Below are 17,809 nucleotides of genomic sequence, written 5' to 3'. Positions count from 1 at the left end.
AAACTGGCGACGGTGATATGCTAAAACAAAATTTGGAAAAACGGCTAACTAAGCGCATGGTCGTTACTATAAAATGATGTCGAGGAAGAGATTTTCGCGATGTGAGGGTGGTCTTAGATGCACACTTAAGACAATATAGCTTTTAAGACAATATAGATCTTTTCAATTTAACAATCCAGAAATTAGGAACAGCGCGTAAAATTAAAGCGGAAGAAAGATAGGCGCATAATTATTACATTATCAAAATAAAATTCAGGGGATCAAAGTCATGCTATTATATCAAGTCGCTAAAACAAGTACTGTAAATATATTCCTTAACTAGTCACAATAAGTTATAATAACATGATTTTTTTCTATATAAAATATTCGCAATGACAGCCGATTGTTTTATCGAAATACTATCGTATTTCATTTTTTCAGATTTTTATTTTCGCAATAGAGTTAAGCGCGTTATCACCAAAATTCTCAGCAATTAAAAAAAATAAACTTGCTGACTTACTTCTGAGTACTTTAAATAAATAATTCAAGTTGAGAAACGTCACTGGGGAATTGTATTTAGGTACCCGTTGATCGCCAAAACGCATTTTAGATGGACTCATTTCCTCCGTGGTACTTACTTTCACGTCGAATGTATTCCGCATTGAGGTGGAGACCTACAATTTTAATTTGGCTTTGGGTACACGAAACATCATTCTATTAGGTATAGCTTTATGATTAACCAAAATCGAAACTTTATTTTTTGAATCAATGCTGCCTATTCCTATTCACACTGTGTCATGCCCTCATTTAGCATCGCGTTCTGCGTTAGGATCAAGATTGCGAAGGCGCATGCGATTGTTCGCTCGTTCGGACCACTTTCAATCACTCAAAATCGAGCCTGCCCACAATGCCTTCTGCAAGAAAATGCGTTTACGCTCCATGCATTGAGTAGCCTCAGAATGTATTCAGCCGGAGCAGTGTACGTATGACCATTTTCATCATACGGCACTATGCACAATCATCAGTCTTTATTTACTCTTGAATCCTGCATAGCCCTTAGCGAATCACTAGCTAGCCTGCTTCCGCATTTCTTTACCATCATTAACGCTTGGTAAAAAGCGAGAAGATGAATAAAAATGTATAATGATTAAGTGCACTTATAATCTTATATTGTAAGTGTTAATTGGGTCTACAACCAATCGAGATGTTCTAAAGTCCTCTCTATTGTTTTATGATTAATCATCCTAAAATTTCTTGGCTCATATGATGGTTAAATATCAATTTTTGTAAATTGTGTGTGTGTGTTGCAAATTTTTCTATCTCATGCAAACATAGTATTGCTAGTCTGCAGAGACCAATCTACGCGGTGCTAACCCCGAAAACCTCCACCCTGAATAGTATTGCTTGTTTCCTTCTATTTTTAGAGGAACTGTTTTTGTTAAATAAAATAAATTTTACATCTATTTAACTTCATGTGCTATAGACCGCTTTAGTGATTTGTTTGTTAGGAATTACTTTGAAATTTGACGGGTGTCTTTGATAATATACGTTTTAAACATAACGCTCCACATAAACAGTTGCGTAGCGATATTTTCCATTGGGAAATTTGAAGTTCTGTTCTCGCCAATGAGCGAGATCCATTATGTGGTTAAGACACTTGCGCAGATGGGCGTCCTAATCTGATTTCATTAAGTAGTTGTGTTATCTTTTCGCAGATTGTGCGCGAGTGTTGCAATTCGTAAATAAAATATTATGTGCTGTGATTTTGGTCTCTGAATATTCGGGAATCGAATGGTGAACCTGTTGAGTCGGCGTATGTTTTTGTGTGTGCATGTGCAACGAATAATGTGCCGAGCCGTCATTGCCAAAGAAGTTTAGATTTACCGACTTCTCAAGGAGAAATTGATCACACGAAATGGGTGCGTAGTTATCGTCACCTACATGATGAAAGTTTTTTCTATCCCCAAATTAGTGCCTAGGTCAATTGATACCATTTTCTCTCTTCCTTTTATGAAACTTTGTTGCTTGTTCATAAAATATGCTCAGGCATCCAGTTGATTTCTATGGTTGTTTATAGAAGAACCATTGGATTTTATTATGATTCCTTGGTTGTTTATTCTCGGGGAAAAATGTTTTTAAATTAAAAAATTCAATTTTTAGAAGGACAACATCGAGTGCACTTCGATTCGGAGGATCTTGAGAGTGGGGATAATTTTGGAAAAGATAATACAATAGTCGTCCAGGCGGGTCCGAAGAAGCACGTAAGTATCAAAAGTAAATGTTGGTGGCTGTGGCAGACTATAAGAATTTAACATTTGTGACGCATTGTTTTCCTCCTCACCAGTGTTCCAACTTATAGACCTGTAAGTTGGAACACTGGTGACTTCATGATTTGCATCCGGTCGTGCACCAGGTGATTACCCTTTGAAGTTATTTGAGAATTCATTATTAATTCCCTTCTCTGTTGCAATGCCTTAGTTAATTTCGTTATGTGAAATTTGTTACTTCCAGAGTGTCTAGTCTCCTCAAAGTATGCTTGTACTTAACACACACAACATGCACTTAAAGGACTTATTTTTCACGCCCATTAAAAAATTCTGTGGTAGTAAAAGTTCTGGTATTTCGTAGCTTAGAATGTGGTTTAGAAAATGTCGTTTTCATTGCTTTCTGATCCATCTCTTTTCAAAAATTTACTTGAATTGTTTCCCCTAATTTTTTGTTTATATCTGTAAGAAAGTGATTTGGCTAAGCTACTTACCTACTGATGAATGTGTCCCATTTCTTCCTAACTACTGTATCTGTGTTCTATGCTTCATGGCTTTCCCACTTGGCTGATGGGAGGGATTTTTACCTTTGACACAGGTATCATGAAAGAATATACAGTTTATATATTTTTTACTATATCATTGCAGAGCTCAGTCCATGAGAAAAAAATGAGCTCCTCTAATGTTGGTATGTGGAGTGTAGAGAGAGTGCTACCCTTCATATGGGGTAGTTACTCCACCAGTCCATACCCTGCATACCAAGTAATGAATGTGTGCAAAGGGGGATGTTGCTCTTCCCCTACCCTTAATATTTAAACACTTTCTATATTTTCTCCATAACCACATTCCACCAAGTGTAGGGAAGGGAAGCAAAGAACAACCATTGGTTTTCACTGATGAAGAGGCCTATGTATTCTATCTTCATTTAATAATACTGATGCAGCATTGTCAGAAATTTTCTCAGAACAATGAAGTAACTAAATAAAATATGAATGACTTGGCTCATATCAAGGGGTGGATCCAGGATTTTTTTCTGGAGGGGCACAAGGGTCTGACAGGCAAACGATCTTCTCACACTTGAGAATGAATACAAGATACAACAATTTCTGTACGAAATATTTATTCTCTTTATATTAACATGAAAGTTATTAAAGTGAAATTAAATGATTGAGGCTCTGTAATTCACAAAACAAAACCGGCGTAATGATGACAGTATAAAAAATTCTGTCTATTTTTTTTAAGCATATGAGGGCCGGGGGGGCACGTGCTCCCCCCCCTCTAAATCCACCTATGCTCGTATCTATTATGTTGGAATATACCGTAGGACTTTTATTCTGATAAAAACGTGAAATAATGATAATAATTTCCACAATGATGTTTTATCCAGTCACTAGAATTTATATAAAAATTATAAATACTTAAAACTACCCCTGCCATGGATACACGTGCAGGACTCAAACCCACAATCCTTGGCTTGATTGGTAAGGACTCTTTCCGCTACCACAAAAGCTGGCATTAAGTGATAAAAATCTTCACACCGATCTAACTATCAACTCTGACTTAACCCCTAAGTAGGATAATCATTAAGGATATCACAATTGAAGGATTCTAATTATTGTTGAGCACCAAGATGCACTTGCATGCATAATTTATTGACAGTATTTTGTATGTTTTCATTTTTCACAAATCACACGTGAATATTAGCTGAATACATAAAATAATTGGTCACTCAAATTCACTTCCACGAGAAAAACATAACCTTGCGAGCAATAATTTAGTAGATTATCACTTTGCACAAATCATCTATGAATATCCACTGAATATACCCGTTAGATGATCATTTGTATCCACTTCTATCAAAATGAATTAACCTTGCAAACCAATGATTTGTTTATATTCACTTGTACCAAAAGAAATTACCAGCTGCAAACAATGATACATAAAATTATCACAAAGTATACCTCAAAACAGGGTGGTTTCCTATTTCATTTTTATTGCACGATTTTAGATTTTTAAATGACAATATCTATTTTCGTGATTAAATGAAAAGTGAAAATTTTCAACCACGTAAAAATGCGACGGCTAAGTATGAATGTTGGGAAAAGCCCGTGTGATGTCATTCTGGTTTCGGCTGCCGCTGTGAGGCCACCTTGGCTATAATAATCCTCCTTGCCAAGCGAGGCTATGAGCGCCGCTATGATGCAGGCTGCTAGCAGGTAGCGCTTAGCTTAAGTAACGATTATTAATACCCTATCAAACAAAAGAAACTTTCCAACCATAGGCAATTTTAATAAGTGGTTATTAAGAGATGTTTTCCTGAGCTCTGTGCCTCATGCATGCATTGGTAATCTCAGACGATGTAAAACTCCTGACTACAAGTATAACATCTAGGTCTCTGTGACGTCACGTGGAGTGGCCTCGCATGGGTGTCAATTATATGACCTTTTTCAAATGAGGTTAAAATTGACCATTAACATTTGTCTAAACCTGGATTTTTAAAACTAAATAATTTGTATATTATGAATACACTAATGGCTCTGGGTAACGAATCGCAATAATGCCTTTCGTTTTCTTTGATGATGGAAAATACCCTCTTGGTCTTTGAATACCATAGTGTATCTCTGGATTGATGCTCCCAGAATCATTATTGGCGTTGAGGTTGCTGTAGCTAGAATCCCTCAGTCTTCACTTATCTTCATTGACGCTTAAATGTCCTTCGGCTTTGAGCCCAGGGTGCACTACGTGACTCGGCCCCCAACTTTGCTGCAACTCACATGCAACACGGCGATTACTACAAACCGACTAATTCTCATTTGCCTTTTCTACTACAACCTATTTTCGTGTGCTGCCTAAATAGTTACCATTACTACTTACCCTCCTCATGTTTCTGACCACCTGCATTTATGTTGAGACTCACTTTCCATATTTGCGATACCTTATAAAATACGTAACTTTGGTCTCCTAGTAATTAATCCTCGTGCCACATTCCTCGCAGTGCTTTTCTAACACATTGATTATAATCAATGAATAATTATTGGCTAGTTCTCTTGGTGACTTCTAAATGTATGCCAGATTATCCGCAACCTCACTGATTTAATTACGATTTCCCCTCATGAAATCCTGCTTCTAACTCATCCCACTCTTCATTTACCATTTCCTCAGTAAATTTCTACAGTTAAGAAGCAGTGGAGTGGAAATAGTAAACAGCCTTTTCTCACACCTTGGCCAACGCTTGCTCACCCTGTTTATCCGTCGGCTACGATGACTTTAGCGCATACACAGATCATGAATATGAGTTTCCCGCTCCTCCAATTTAGATACATTTACTTAAGAATGCCAGTGAACTTTTCCCAGTCCACTGTATCCAATGCTTTTTCAAAATCCATGTAGTAGTCATGCACGTTCTGCTTGTATTCTAAGCTCTTCTCCATTGAGGTACTAAACTAATACTATTGCATTGAGTGTCAACTTTCCAATCCTGAAATCAAACTGATCGTCAGCCAAATTCTCATTTGCTCTCGCCTACTTCTGTATATTTTTATAATCCTTAATACCATTTTCATCGATATGACATGAGGCTGGTATGGTATTTGGAGGAGGTGACCGACAGCTTAGGTCATTTGCACCATGGGGGAAGAGTGGAGAGAAACCGGACATCGGCATTAGCCTGCTCTTCACGAAAGGCACTCTTTACCCTCAAAATCCGGGAGCAGGTACCCCGACCCCTCGTCTGATATCACCCCTCTTGGCGGTAAAGAAACGCTAAGAGGGTTTTACAATTGTTTATGGGGGGTCATACAATTGCTTATCTAGTCATTTTGTGAAATAAATATTTGTTCCTTTTTCAAAAATATGAACTAAGAATTGAATTATTTTTCTTTTGAGCAGTGTTTGCAATTTTTAAACAAAATTCTACGATAAATATTGACGTACATCTCGATTTCAGGATGAACATCAACATGAAAATTGTTGCTGCATTAAATGCGTTAATATTGACGGTAGAGCTTCGTTCAAAATTTGACAATTCCCAGAATAAAACGAGGAATACAATTCGAAGTCTGCAATTTACGTGCAAGCTACAATTATCCGTTTAGCAAATTCATATTAACAAAGCACGATTGAGCACGAACCAATGCCGTTGGTATGGTTACGAACCCCGAAAGGAGGGAGCCCAACTACCCTTGGAGTCTGAGATAGTGCAGAGTCCCCGCGAGGATGGTTGTTGCCGAGTGTGTGTGGTTATCCGCAACACCCTTCTTAACAAATGTCCTGCAAAAATGCTCCATACAGAGGGGACAGAAGAATCTCTTGGGGCTCAGTACAGCAGTCATGCTAAGGCGAGAGCTCCACCGTCTCAAAAGGTTTAACCTGGAATTTTGTATAATTTCCCTGGAAAACTAGGAAATAACCATGAATTTTTTTGCTTTGATAGACTCGACTCCCTTTGTTAGCACCCTTCATTCTTACAATTAGCCTTAATTTTTACATGCTTTGCCCTCTTTTGTCATCTGATACTGACTTTATCTTGGGCTACCTCATAAATACCTATCATTGTGTTTGGAGCATTTCAATTTTTTCAATTTGAGTTTTCCAAGAAGCCTCCCATGCCTTCTTGGTTTCATGCTTCAATTGATTATTTATTTATTTTTGTACACATCTTTTTGCCCTTTCCTGTGTTCATGTTTGCCACTTGTCTCTTGTCTTCTCTTGTCTATTTTATTTATCATTTCCGCCATTCACTTTTTGAATGCATAGAGCCTAAAAAGGGAAAAGTATGCTAGGGAGTACATACTCTGTCAATTTCATCCATGGATCATGTGCCACGGATTGAGGTGCAAGGACCACATCAATGGATGCAGTTGGCCCTGAATTTATTGAAGTAACTTGCTTGAACTGTTTGAGTGATTGAGCTCATTTTTTTTGTAGAGTCCAATGTCATAACTCTAATTAATATTTAATGGAACAATTTGATTTTATCAAAACAATTCTGTTGCTAGACAAATCGGAATATATTCCTACTGTAGCTCTTAAAAAAGCATTGCTCTTTTAACACTGTACTGTTTAGCCATTCATGTATGCATTTTCATGTTTTTGTCATTCTTCAACAAGTTCTCCACCTTATTGTTGTCATTGTTGTGGTGATTCAGAGTATTGATTTGTTAATTCGAACTTTCTCTTTCAGGATATTACAGCCCATTTGGGATTCTTGCAATATAATCACCATTATCAAGTGACATTTTCAGTTCCTTCAAAGTTGTTGATACAGACTTTGAGCAAGGGTAAAGAAGGGGAGAATGTGTCTGAAGATTATTTAAGATCACAGGTTTGTTTTGTTTTTATATTCAACATTTACAAAGTTGTTAGTTAGTCTTTCAGAATGTTAGCTGGTATGTAATTGTTTCTCAATAAATTGTCCCAGTAGCCATCCAATATTGTCTATTGATCGCTGCCCCATGTTGGCTATATGTTGGCAATAAGATGAGAACCAATCAATAGCCAATAACTGATTTCGGAAGGACTAGACCTCCCCCAAAATCATCCTGGGGGGGTGTAGACCTCCCCCCAAAATCATCCTGGGGGGGTCTAGTTTGCTTGGTCTTTGTCAGTGTCGTTTCTATGACTGGATACACATTATAGTTCATGGACATATGAAAACATTGGTGTGTCTGGACGTAAATAAGTGGTTTTTCAATAAGTAAGTGGGAAAACTATGATGTAAAAGTGTGCGCTGAGGCATAAAATATTAATGAACTCTATTATTAACCGTTATGAATACAATGGGGTAGCCGATATTGAGTTTTTTGGGGTAGCCAATGTTGGCTGATTACGGGCTTTCATTAGCAGTCCATGGCCAATGAAAGCTAACATTGCCATCTTGATTCAACATTGGCCCAATGTGGTAGGGTACTAGGGTATGGGTGATTTGAGCAACATTATTTAACATTTATATTTATATTCAACATTTACAAAGTTGTTAGTTAGTCTTGCAGAGTGCTAGCTGGTATGTAATTGTTTCTTAATAAATTGCCCCAGTAGCCATCCAATATTGTATGAATATCCCATATTGTGTGAATTTTCTGGAGACTTTCAGTCGAGCAATGATATGCACTTGTTCAAACTTCATTGTATTTCAATCAGGCCTGTAGCCATTTTAGAATTAGAGCAGCGTCTATTTTTCCAACCTGCTTTAATGCATCTGTGCATATGATCTCACAGTTCACGACTTCACATGATGCATTTGGAAGTGAATGAAGATTGTGCTAATGCATATCTATTGTGAAACGGCGACAATTATTTTGCTACGATATATCTGGCTTCTTTCGTATTCTTGTCATTGTTTTATTGATCTTACGTTATCCTAGAATATCATCTAAATTGAAATTTTTTTCTATATTAAGGAAATGAACAAAGCTCTGAAGTTGTTGATGAAAGTATTATTGATAAATATGTCAGTTAACTTCCTAGTAATGAAGAAATAATTTTCATTCCTTTTTTTCTAGTTTTAAATGTTTGCATATTAAGATTTTTTTGCCATTAGAAGGATGCATTTATTTAATTTTTTGTCCAGATTGTTTTCTCTGCTATGACTTTTATTGTAAAATATAAACCTTTCAGTTATATGTAAATGCTCTTTTGTTTTTTTACCTTTTGAAGATCATGGGGTTGATGCAGGAAGTACCGAACGTCCATTGCTATCTTGTTGAAGCATCATCAACCACTGCATTAAGCAATGCAAATGGAGAACACGGAGATTGTTTGGAGGTGAATTTTAAAATCCAGATGATAGCTCACAAGGTGAAGTTGATGAGGGAGAAGATTCAGCTGAAATACCCTTGCGGTTCACCTCTCATATTGCTTGTCCATGCCCGAGTTTTAGGTAATTATGAAATTCATTGTTGCTTTTGTGTTATTAATGCCAGTATGTGAGCTTACTAAACTGCATACAAGTGAGGTTTTGCTTTCATGTGGAAACCGGTCAAACAAATTAGTCTCCAAAGACAAATTAGTCTCCTCCTTATGACTGTTTTTGTATGTTGATTTCATCATTGATCTACAGAGAGTAAAGTAGATCTCCTATCTGTAATGCTATTCACTTCCTTAAGAAGGTGATACTTTGAACGTAATTGAGCCAAATGTTATGTAAACCAGTGTATTACTGGATGATAAATTTTGCAGCATCAACTAATGTTAGAAAAAGTATTTTAAGTGATACATTTTGCAAACCATACATTAATTCTTAGATGTAGTGGTAAAACATGCATTTAATTTGCCTTCTTTACGTTTTTAATGTCCAGACTTGCCATGAAATGAGAAAAACTTTTAAAATTTGAATAAGGTAAATTAACTGTACAGGTATCACACAAATTGCCTGAAGGCCATAGTTGCTTGATACGTAAAATAGAAGACAAATGAAATATCTGAAAATAAAATTATAAATATCAATTAAATTCAATCACAGAATCGATTTTTCCAAGGAAAGTGAAATACTGGGACCGCAATTCTGAACTCATAAAGTTATGGAATCATCTTAAAATAGCTTTTAAAGATATTGAAATTAAAATTGGGAAGGATTAGGTAGAAAGAATGCAGAACATAGAGGAAAGCAGTAGGGTTCTCGAGTAGATTTGGTAGACTTCTGGGCAAATTTGATTAGATTGGGGAGATTAGCCACCCTTTAAGTAACAGGCTAAATATCGTATTTTTCCGAATATCCTTTACCTCTGAATATCTCCGAAGTCCCCCTCTGAATATAGTCCCCCCCTCTAATTTTTGAGATTTCAGTTTTGGGAAAAAAATGTAAAAAATACGTTTGAATATAGTACCCTCCTTTACTATGACCACGGGCATTTTTGGAAAAAATGGGGGACAGCAAAAAGGCACTTGACTCCATTCAGAATAATATGGTATGCATGTGTCCTGCTTGGGCTGGCCATTTTAGTAGAATGAGATATTTTTGAGTGTAAATACTGATCAGTTATGACGGAGTTGAATCAGGAACACGGTTTCATCTACATCTACATAACACCCCACAAGCCGCCTAAAAAGCGTGTGGCAGGGGGTGTTATAACACCAACCATTTGCTCTTAAATAGGAAATGCGCTAACGAAATTACGACTGGCATCTATTAAAGTCCTTTATGGTTTGGGGGAAAAAGGAATTTGCATATCTATCCGTTCGGCAAAACATCTCTCTTAATTTATCGCTTCTGCCGGACCTGGAAATATAGTGTGGCTCTAATATTATGTTCTCTGTGTCGCTCTTAAAGATATCCATTCTCAATTGTTCAAACAATCTAAGCCTAGTGCGCAGCCTCCGAGTCTCCAATGGCTCCCAGCCTAATTCGCTTAACATCTGGGTAACACTGTCTGTACGCCCGTATCCGTTTTTGACGAAACGTGCAGCCTTCCTTTGTATTTTATTCAGTTCGCGGATTAAGTCTTTCTGCGCTGGATCCCATACACTCGCTGCATATTCAAGGTGCGGTCGGACGAGAGCGAAATGGCACCTTTCTTTTACTTTCTCATCCGAAAATCTTCCCACAATACGCTTGACGAATCCTAATTTCTTCAGGGCTATGCCGCAAATATTCTTTATGTGTGTTCTCCACATGAAGTTTGAAGTCCTTGAGGAGAGACCTAAAATAATAAATCAAGCTGTTTCATATAAATGTCAATATCAGAATGGATGGCAGCCAGTGGTAAGGATGAGAAAGAAAATTATTGCAAATATATTGAGGTAACTGAGGCCACGAATATTTACAAAGGAAAGGCACTTGACCATATCTGGACATACTTCCCTATATTTATTTATTTTGAGATTTGTCCATTTGTTAAGATGTCCTGACTTCAGATTATCTTAAAAACATATGGCATGACATACTACTAAATTAATTAAAAAAAAAGATTGCATGTTTTGCGGTCAGAACTTATTTCATAGAACAACGTGTTTCGGCTCACTGAGCCATCATCTGGTACAAGACACTGCAAAACATTTGAAAATCACCTTTATACCTTTGAGAAAGGGGGTTGGGGAGTATTTGACATCTCTGAGGAAGGGGGTGGGAACAGGCGTACAGAGTAGAGACAGTGGGAAAAGATATGTAGCAGGCGTCGGGGTTGTCTGTTAGCAATGAGAAGTCAATGCAGTAGTTTGGGACGATGTTTATTGATCCGTTCTGAATACAAGACTAACTTGCCGGCCGAAAGGCCGTAGTATTTATTCTGTTGGATCACTTCCAGAATATTCCATGTTACCGTGGGGGGACAGGGAGGGCATTGCCAGCAAAAGAAAATGGTGAACACAATACGGAGAGAGGGTGGGCCGATGGGAAAAACCTTGTGGATGTTTTGGTGGTTAAGGCGTGGGCGAAGAAAGAATTTGACCATTTGTTTTCGGGAAGGGCGTCATAAGGAGAGGAGAGTGGGTGATAAACAGTTGTTCATTCATGAGCTTATTCATATCACTCTGTCCAATTTCGAATCGCTCTAAAACATCAAATCTTGTGCCCTTACTTTCGAAGTGTAGAATTTCAGGTTGAAAATGACAACAATGAAAAGTCTGTAGTAAGTGCTAGGCAATAATTGACGTTTCATCCCAATTTTCCAGCACCTTCTATGTTCTTTCATTCTGGTAGTGAAACTTCTGCCTGTTTGACTGATGTAACACATGTTGCATGATTCACAATTAACTTTGCAAATGCCGGATTGATGGATGGAATCTAATTTTGTCTTTGTTTTGACACAAAACTTTACCGAGAGTGTAGGGGTTGTAAAAAGAATCATTGAATTTATTTTTGGGGAATTTGCAAGCAAGCCTGTTGGAAAGATCTCCCACAAACAATAGCCGGCACCATTTTTTAGATTTCTCTGTAATGGGGGGAAGGGAGCAAAGCTGTGAAATGGCTCACGTTTTCATCTTTCTCTGAAGGATTTTAGTAATAGTATTTACACTATAGCCATTTGAAACTGCAATTGATTTAAATTGGAAAGTTCACAATTGAAATTGACGATGTTTCAGTCTCTCATAAGTACATATCTAGGTTTTTTGTATAGGTACAGAAGTAATAGATTTTTTACATCAAATGAAACTAGCTTGACATTTGGTGGTAACGTGAGGTGTTGAAATTTCTGCGACAAAAGGATGGAGTTCTTAATGCTATAATTTTGGTGAAAAACCAGATAATGGCTTAAAAATTATATTTAATTTGGAGGCTAGCTTACAGGATGGTGAGCCTATGCACGACACCACTGGGCGAATAGACGTTCCATCTTTATGAATCATCCATGGTTAAAACAATAGGTACTTAGTTGACACATGGTAATCATTTGTACCTTATTTAATCTGTCATATGAAATAGCTTTAAAACATGACTCTCTGGCTGATTTTCAAATATGCAATTGAAGACACATATTATTTTATTTACCGTATTTCTCCGAATATAGTCCCCCTTTGAATATAATCCCCCCCCCCCTTAATTTTGAGGCTTCAGTTATGGGAAAAGTTAAAAAAATGCGTTTGAATATAGTCCCCCCTTTACTTTTACCACAGGCATTTTTGGAAAAAAAATGGGGGACTCTATTCAGACATATACGGTAAATGTGAAAAATTGAAATGAATATAAGTCATACTATTATTTTTTGCAAAAAATTTGGGTTTTTAGTTTGAGCTGAATATGGATACATGCGAGACGTTAACTGAGGCCCCTAGGTTCAATTCTTTATTGATTTGAGGTAGAATGATCCATTTATGTTTTGTAGAGAGAAATGGCATAAGTTTGACCATTAGCGTGGAAATACTTGATGGTGCGTTTGTATTACATCACCTAGTTTATTTTAGTGTTACTAACTTTTGGTTATAGAATGCATATACAGTGGAACTTGGTTATAACGTCATCAAAGGGACCAGAAGATTTTTAACGTTATATCCGAGTGACGTTATAAAAAAAGCAGCCTTAAATCTGAGTGAATACAATACAGTGTCCCTGTGTCAGTGACCCTTTAGAATGTAGGGGTTGGAATGGATAAGACCCAGGCATGCGGGACAGCCCCCGCTCCCTCCAGACACCAATTAAACAAAAGAGTTGCATCCCGTCACCTGCTCAACGTCCAGCTTGTGACCTGTTTTTGCTTTTGAAGTTTCTACACATGGTTTCTATGAACTACATAATACAAACACACTATACACACAAAATTTTTGACTCTATACCCGAGCGTCGCAATATTTGTTGACGATATAAACGGGTTTCCGTACAACATAAAATGTTCAATTTTGGCTGGTCTGTATAAAATGTGACGTTAAACCCGAGTTGACGTTACAGCCGGTGCCGTTATAACCAAGTTCCACTGTATATTCTGTTGGTATTGGGTTTGCTTTCTTATTCAAATCAGCCAGTTGTATATGTATTGAAGTTTATTCTTTATTTTCAATTTTTTTGACTTTCAGGCAAAGGAATGGGCACTCCGATGCTAAAGAATGGTATTCACTGTGTCGGTTCAGAGCCTGATGAATCAGATGCTTCAGATTGGACCGGATTTCAGTGAAGTCAGAGCGTGGCTATTTTCCCCTTTCTCAGTCACCATCAAAGTATGTCCATCAAGGTTATATCTGTAAGCTTATATATATTTTTAAATTTGACTTAGTTTAATCCCTGCAAATTGAAGCCAGGAACCAATTTGCATTGCCTGAAATTGAAAGACTGAAAATTAATGCCTAATGAACAATATATTTTTATATTGAACATGGCTGTAAATTTGTTTTCTTTGAGCTCGCATACATTTGTGAGCCGATATATTTTTTGGGAAGAATCTGATTAAGTATTGTTATTTGTGCCAAATTAGTGTAGTGATTGGGCTATGGTTTATTTCATTCTCTGTGAAGACATTTTCCCTCTGTTATTTGTTCTTGATTATTTGAATGAATCTTAGCCATATACATATGTGAGGAAACATTACCCAACAAAACCCATGGAGATATGAAGAGAAAACCTGCAATATTTTGCATAACATAGAAATCCTCGCAGTATTAATTTTAAGTATCAAAATTCATTGATATCCTCCTCAAGTTTATGGGAGTTAACTTGACGGTCTTAATTGTATTTTCTTATGAGTTTGTGTTAAGTTATGGTCCTTTTGTATGGAATGGCATTTGTGCAGCTCTACAAATCAATTTTGAGGATTGAACGTTGGAAAACTTTAGAATACTTGATAATGTGAAATTCTTCATCCATTCTAACAGTAGCATATGAATATTCTTGTCCTTGATTTTGTATCCAAAATCCACATAACAAAATGGTATCAGTAATGTTTGAATGTTTCTTTTTGTTGTTAAAACATAGTATTTTTTAGTTTCATGTAAAAATCCAATAAGTACATTTCCTTGCAAGAATAGGGCCCTTAAGTTCCTTGGAATTTTCCTCTGCCTTGTCCTGTTTAGATAATTGAGGTCAGATTTTTATTCTCTGTTTTTAATAGTATAATTACCCATAATTCCCCTAAACATCTTTTCCGGTTGTCTTGTGTTGAAATACTAGACTTTGAGAGCCTCATGCGGAGCAAGGAATATTTTGTAACTCAAGGAAAGTTTTGTTTTCCCATGTTGGAGTTAGTTTGCCATCTTAATGCAATTTGGTCACAATTATATACCGTACTGTGAAAATTTGCGTGAAGGAATGAGCAAAAATTTTACCTGAAAGTGAATTGCCGTCCTTGTAATAACTCAGACCCCCAAACTATTTTATTTGAGTGCAGTTTTGTTTGGAAATTCGGTGCTGACTAAAGAGAAACCAAAGTTCATTGAATGGCACTTTAGGTAAATGGGTGATGCAATATTATTCTGATATCATTGTTAGCTAGTTCTTTAAGAATGATTCAATGTAAGGTGTGATGATCTAACTCTTTGTACGTTATGTCATATGCCCATAGTGAACAATTGTAATTTATAATCAAAAACATTATCTGCATGGTTGTTATGTTTCTTTTCTCATGGTTTTCATTCCTTCTACCCATCGATAATCCTGTTGATCATCAGTATTTTTATGTGGCTGGGTCACTAACGTTTAGCCAATATGCAGCTACTTTAATGTGCTATTTTTTCAATACACAGTTGACTCAGATGGTCGAAACAAGGTTTCAAGGTATTCTCTAATACTGTCTTGCGGTCATGTTTAAAAGATGTCCCGTCCTGAACTCAAACATTTATCTCCCATTTTTAACATATCGTGTAGCTATTCTGTGACGTCTTTAGCTGTATTGGTGACGGAGGCAATGTGAAATTGGGTGGTATTTATTTTGAATCTGTCCAGATGTCTTTATGCAGCCATCTTTTAATGTAGGGCTTATGTGATAATGTTCCCCACTCAGTCATTGCTTGTCTTGAGTTATTTTATTTTGCTCTTGCAATATATCCTGTCTTGGTATTTTAGTACATGAACATACTGATAATGCTCTTTGCTGTTACACTGAACTACCTCTAATTTTACTATCACCGTGCCACTGCTAAATTTCTCTGTTACCTCTGTAGTATTGAAGCCAGGACATGTTGTTTTTGTTGGCACCCTGGTTGCTTTTCATGCTTGGCCATTTCATTAGTAAGAGCTGATTCCACCATTTTTTTCTACCAATATGACATGTGTGTTTACTGAACATATCCAATGTACAGTTGATCGTATTTATGACTAACAAGTCAGTTTAGTGGTGTTTTAGGTATTACATATGTATTTTGCATACTTCATAGTGTGTTGCATGCCAAATCATCATGACTATGTTAATGCTAAAATAACTTGTATCGAAAAACATGTGTTCTAATTAACAATAAATTTATTTTGAACAGCTGGAATGAGTGTAATTACTTTTTGCATTCTTATCCTGAGATTAGTATCTGACCTACAAATATGTGCATTATTCATGCATGTACTATGATTTCCATAAGTCTGTGGGTGCCTATGCTCCACTCACAGGTTAAATGTATGCGTAAAAATTCTGGAATGACTTTTGATGGTTGGCACACAATGTACATGAACTGTGGCCTTGGCGGGAAGAGGCTTGTGTCGCTAGAGCTCAGGGCCGTAGCTAGGGGGTCCAGGTCGGGTGCCATCGTCTCCAATCGACGTCACCAGTTTTTGAAAGTTCACCTCACCTGGGCATCTTGGAGTTGAATAATTTTTTTAAGCCCCCCCTTTTCTTTACTTCTCCATTTTATAATATGTACTTGTGTTATGTGTTTCAAAATAAACAACTTGAGATGGAGTTGAAGAGATGTGCATTATTCTGTATTTCAGGAGCAGCTGCGCATTGCGCTTTGTCGCGCGAGCTTTCGTGGCCATTGCAGGTCGCATCAGGCAATGAATGGATTTCATCGCCTGATGATGCAACCTGCAATGGCTGCGAAAGCTTGCGTGACAAAGAAAATGTTACACTGTAACAAAACCATGGTCACAATAAATTACCATGTGGAAATAGCCAAGTTTTTATTTCTTTTATTCCCTCAATCATTCAACTTTAAAATCAAATTGGGAGATCGAGGGGAAAATCTCACCCAAAATGGGAAAAATTTTCATGTTTAACTCTTGAACAAATGGTGAGGAATGGTATAAAATTGACTTGGAATAAAAATATTCTGGATGGACACCCAAAAAAGGAAAAAAATGGTAAGGTTAAGCACTCAGAGAAATGGTTAGGAAGAGCGAAAAATTGATTTGGATGAGAATCACTCAGGAAAGTGTGGACTGTGTTGAATAGATGTACATATTTAAATTTACAATTTTTCCAGGAATTACGGTAAAACCTCTATGTAGTGAACCTCTTTCCATCATAAACCTCCATACTTCATACCACCCCTACGGTCCCATCAGATTTACATGTAAATTTATAGGCAAACCTCTTTTTAGTGAACCTCTTTATATCGTAAAACCTCCCCTTATCATACCAAGGAGACACCCCCGAGATGGCAAAACTACCTCCACAAACCGTACCGAGACAACAAGAGACCATTAATGCAGCTGCAATTACATACATAAAATGACATTTTAAACGATAAATGTTTCACAGTTATTTTTTTCTTATACACCTTTAATATTCAATACTGTAATTTTCACGTTAACCATTTAAGTTAAGGCCATTTTGTTTCCATATGACTGTTGAATTAAGAGAGATCACATCATTTTCTCTCGAATCATGGTAAAAATCATGCGATAGCGCTCGCTTTCTGTAATTATTAAATAATAAATTCATATATGTTCACTGATGCATGAATGTTTGTTTAAACCCATAAATATAATGGTTTAAAAGACAGTAGTGCCTTTCATTTCCAAAGGATATGAAAAAATGGTGCCTATCACTAAAACCTCTCTATAGTGAACCTCCATACATCAAATTGCCCAAATTTTGGTCCCTTCCATTACGATGTAAAGAGGTTTTACTGTACTTGCATATTGAGACTTAAGGCTTGTAGAAATAGTATGGAAAGTGGAAAATTGATTTGGTCAAAGATTTTGCAGGAAGGTAAAGGGACACTCAGGGATGGGAAAATAACATTTTTTTTATTACAAGAAATAACAAGAATGGGAAAAT

The 17,809-nt window shown here is 36.8% G+C and overlaps 1 protein-coding gene across 1 annotated transcript; it reads left to right on the top strand.

Annotated features, from left to right (window-relative positions):
- The first annotated feature begins 1,616 nt into the window (after positions 1-1,616).
- Positions 1,617-16,076, top strand: LOC124162094 (UPF0687 protein C20orf27 homolog). The gene is made up of 5 exons (XM_046538476.1): positions 1,617-1,898; positions 2,140-2,240; positions 7,426-7,566; positions 8,898-9,120; positions 13,686-16,076. Exons 1-5 carry the CDS (start codon positions 1,895-1,897, stop codon positions 13,781-13,783), a joined length of 567 nt encoding a protein of 188 aa, XP_046394432.1. The 5' UTR covers positions 1,617-1,894; the 3' UTR covers positions 13,784-16,076.
- The last annotated feature ends 1,733 nt before the right edge of the window (positions 16,077-17,809 follow it).

Source organism: Ischnura elegans, chromosome 7 (assembly GCF_921293095.1).
Source record: "Ischnura elegans chromosome 7, ioIscEleg1.1, whole genome shotgun sequence".
NCBI classification, from domain to species: Eukaryota; Metazoa; Arthropoda; class Insecta; order Odonata; family Coenagrionidae; genus Ischnura; species Ischnura elegans.
Note: the sequence above shows the minus strand (reverse complement) of the source record. Positions and strands in the feature narration are given on the sequence as shown.

Coding starts and splice junctions, on each gene's coding strand:
- LOC124162094 (XM_046538476.1), top strand. Junction 2,241..7,425: donor AGGCGGGTCCGAAGAAGCAC/GTAAGTATCAAA, acceptor TTTCTCTTTCAG/GATATTACAGCCCATTTGGG. Junction 9,121..13,685: donor TGTCCATGCCCGAGTTTTAG/GTAATTATGAAA, acceptor TTTGACTTTCAG/GCAAAGGAATGGGCACTCCG.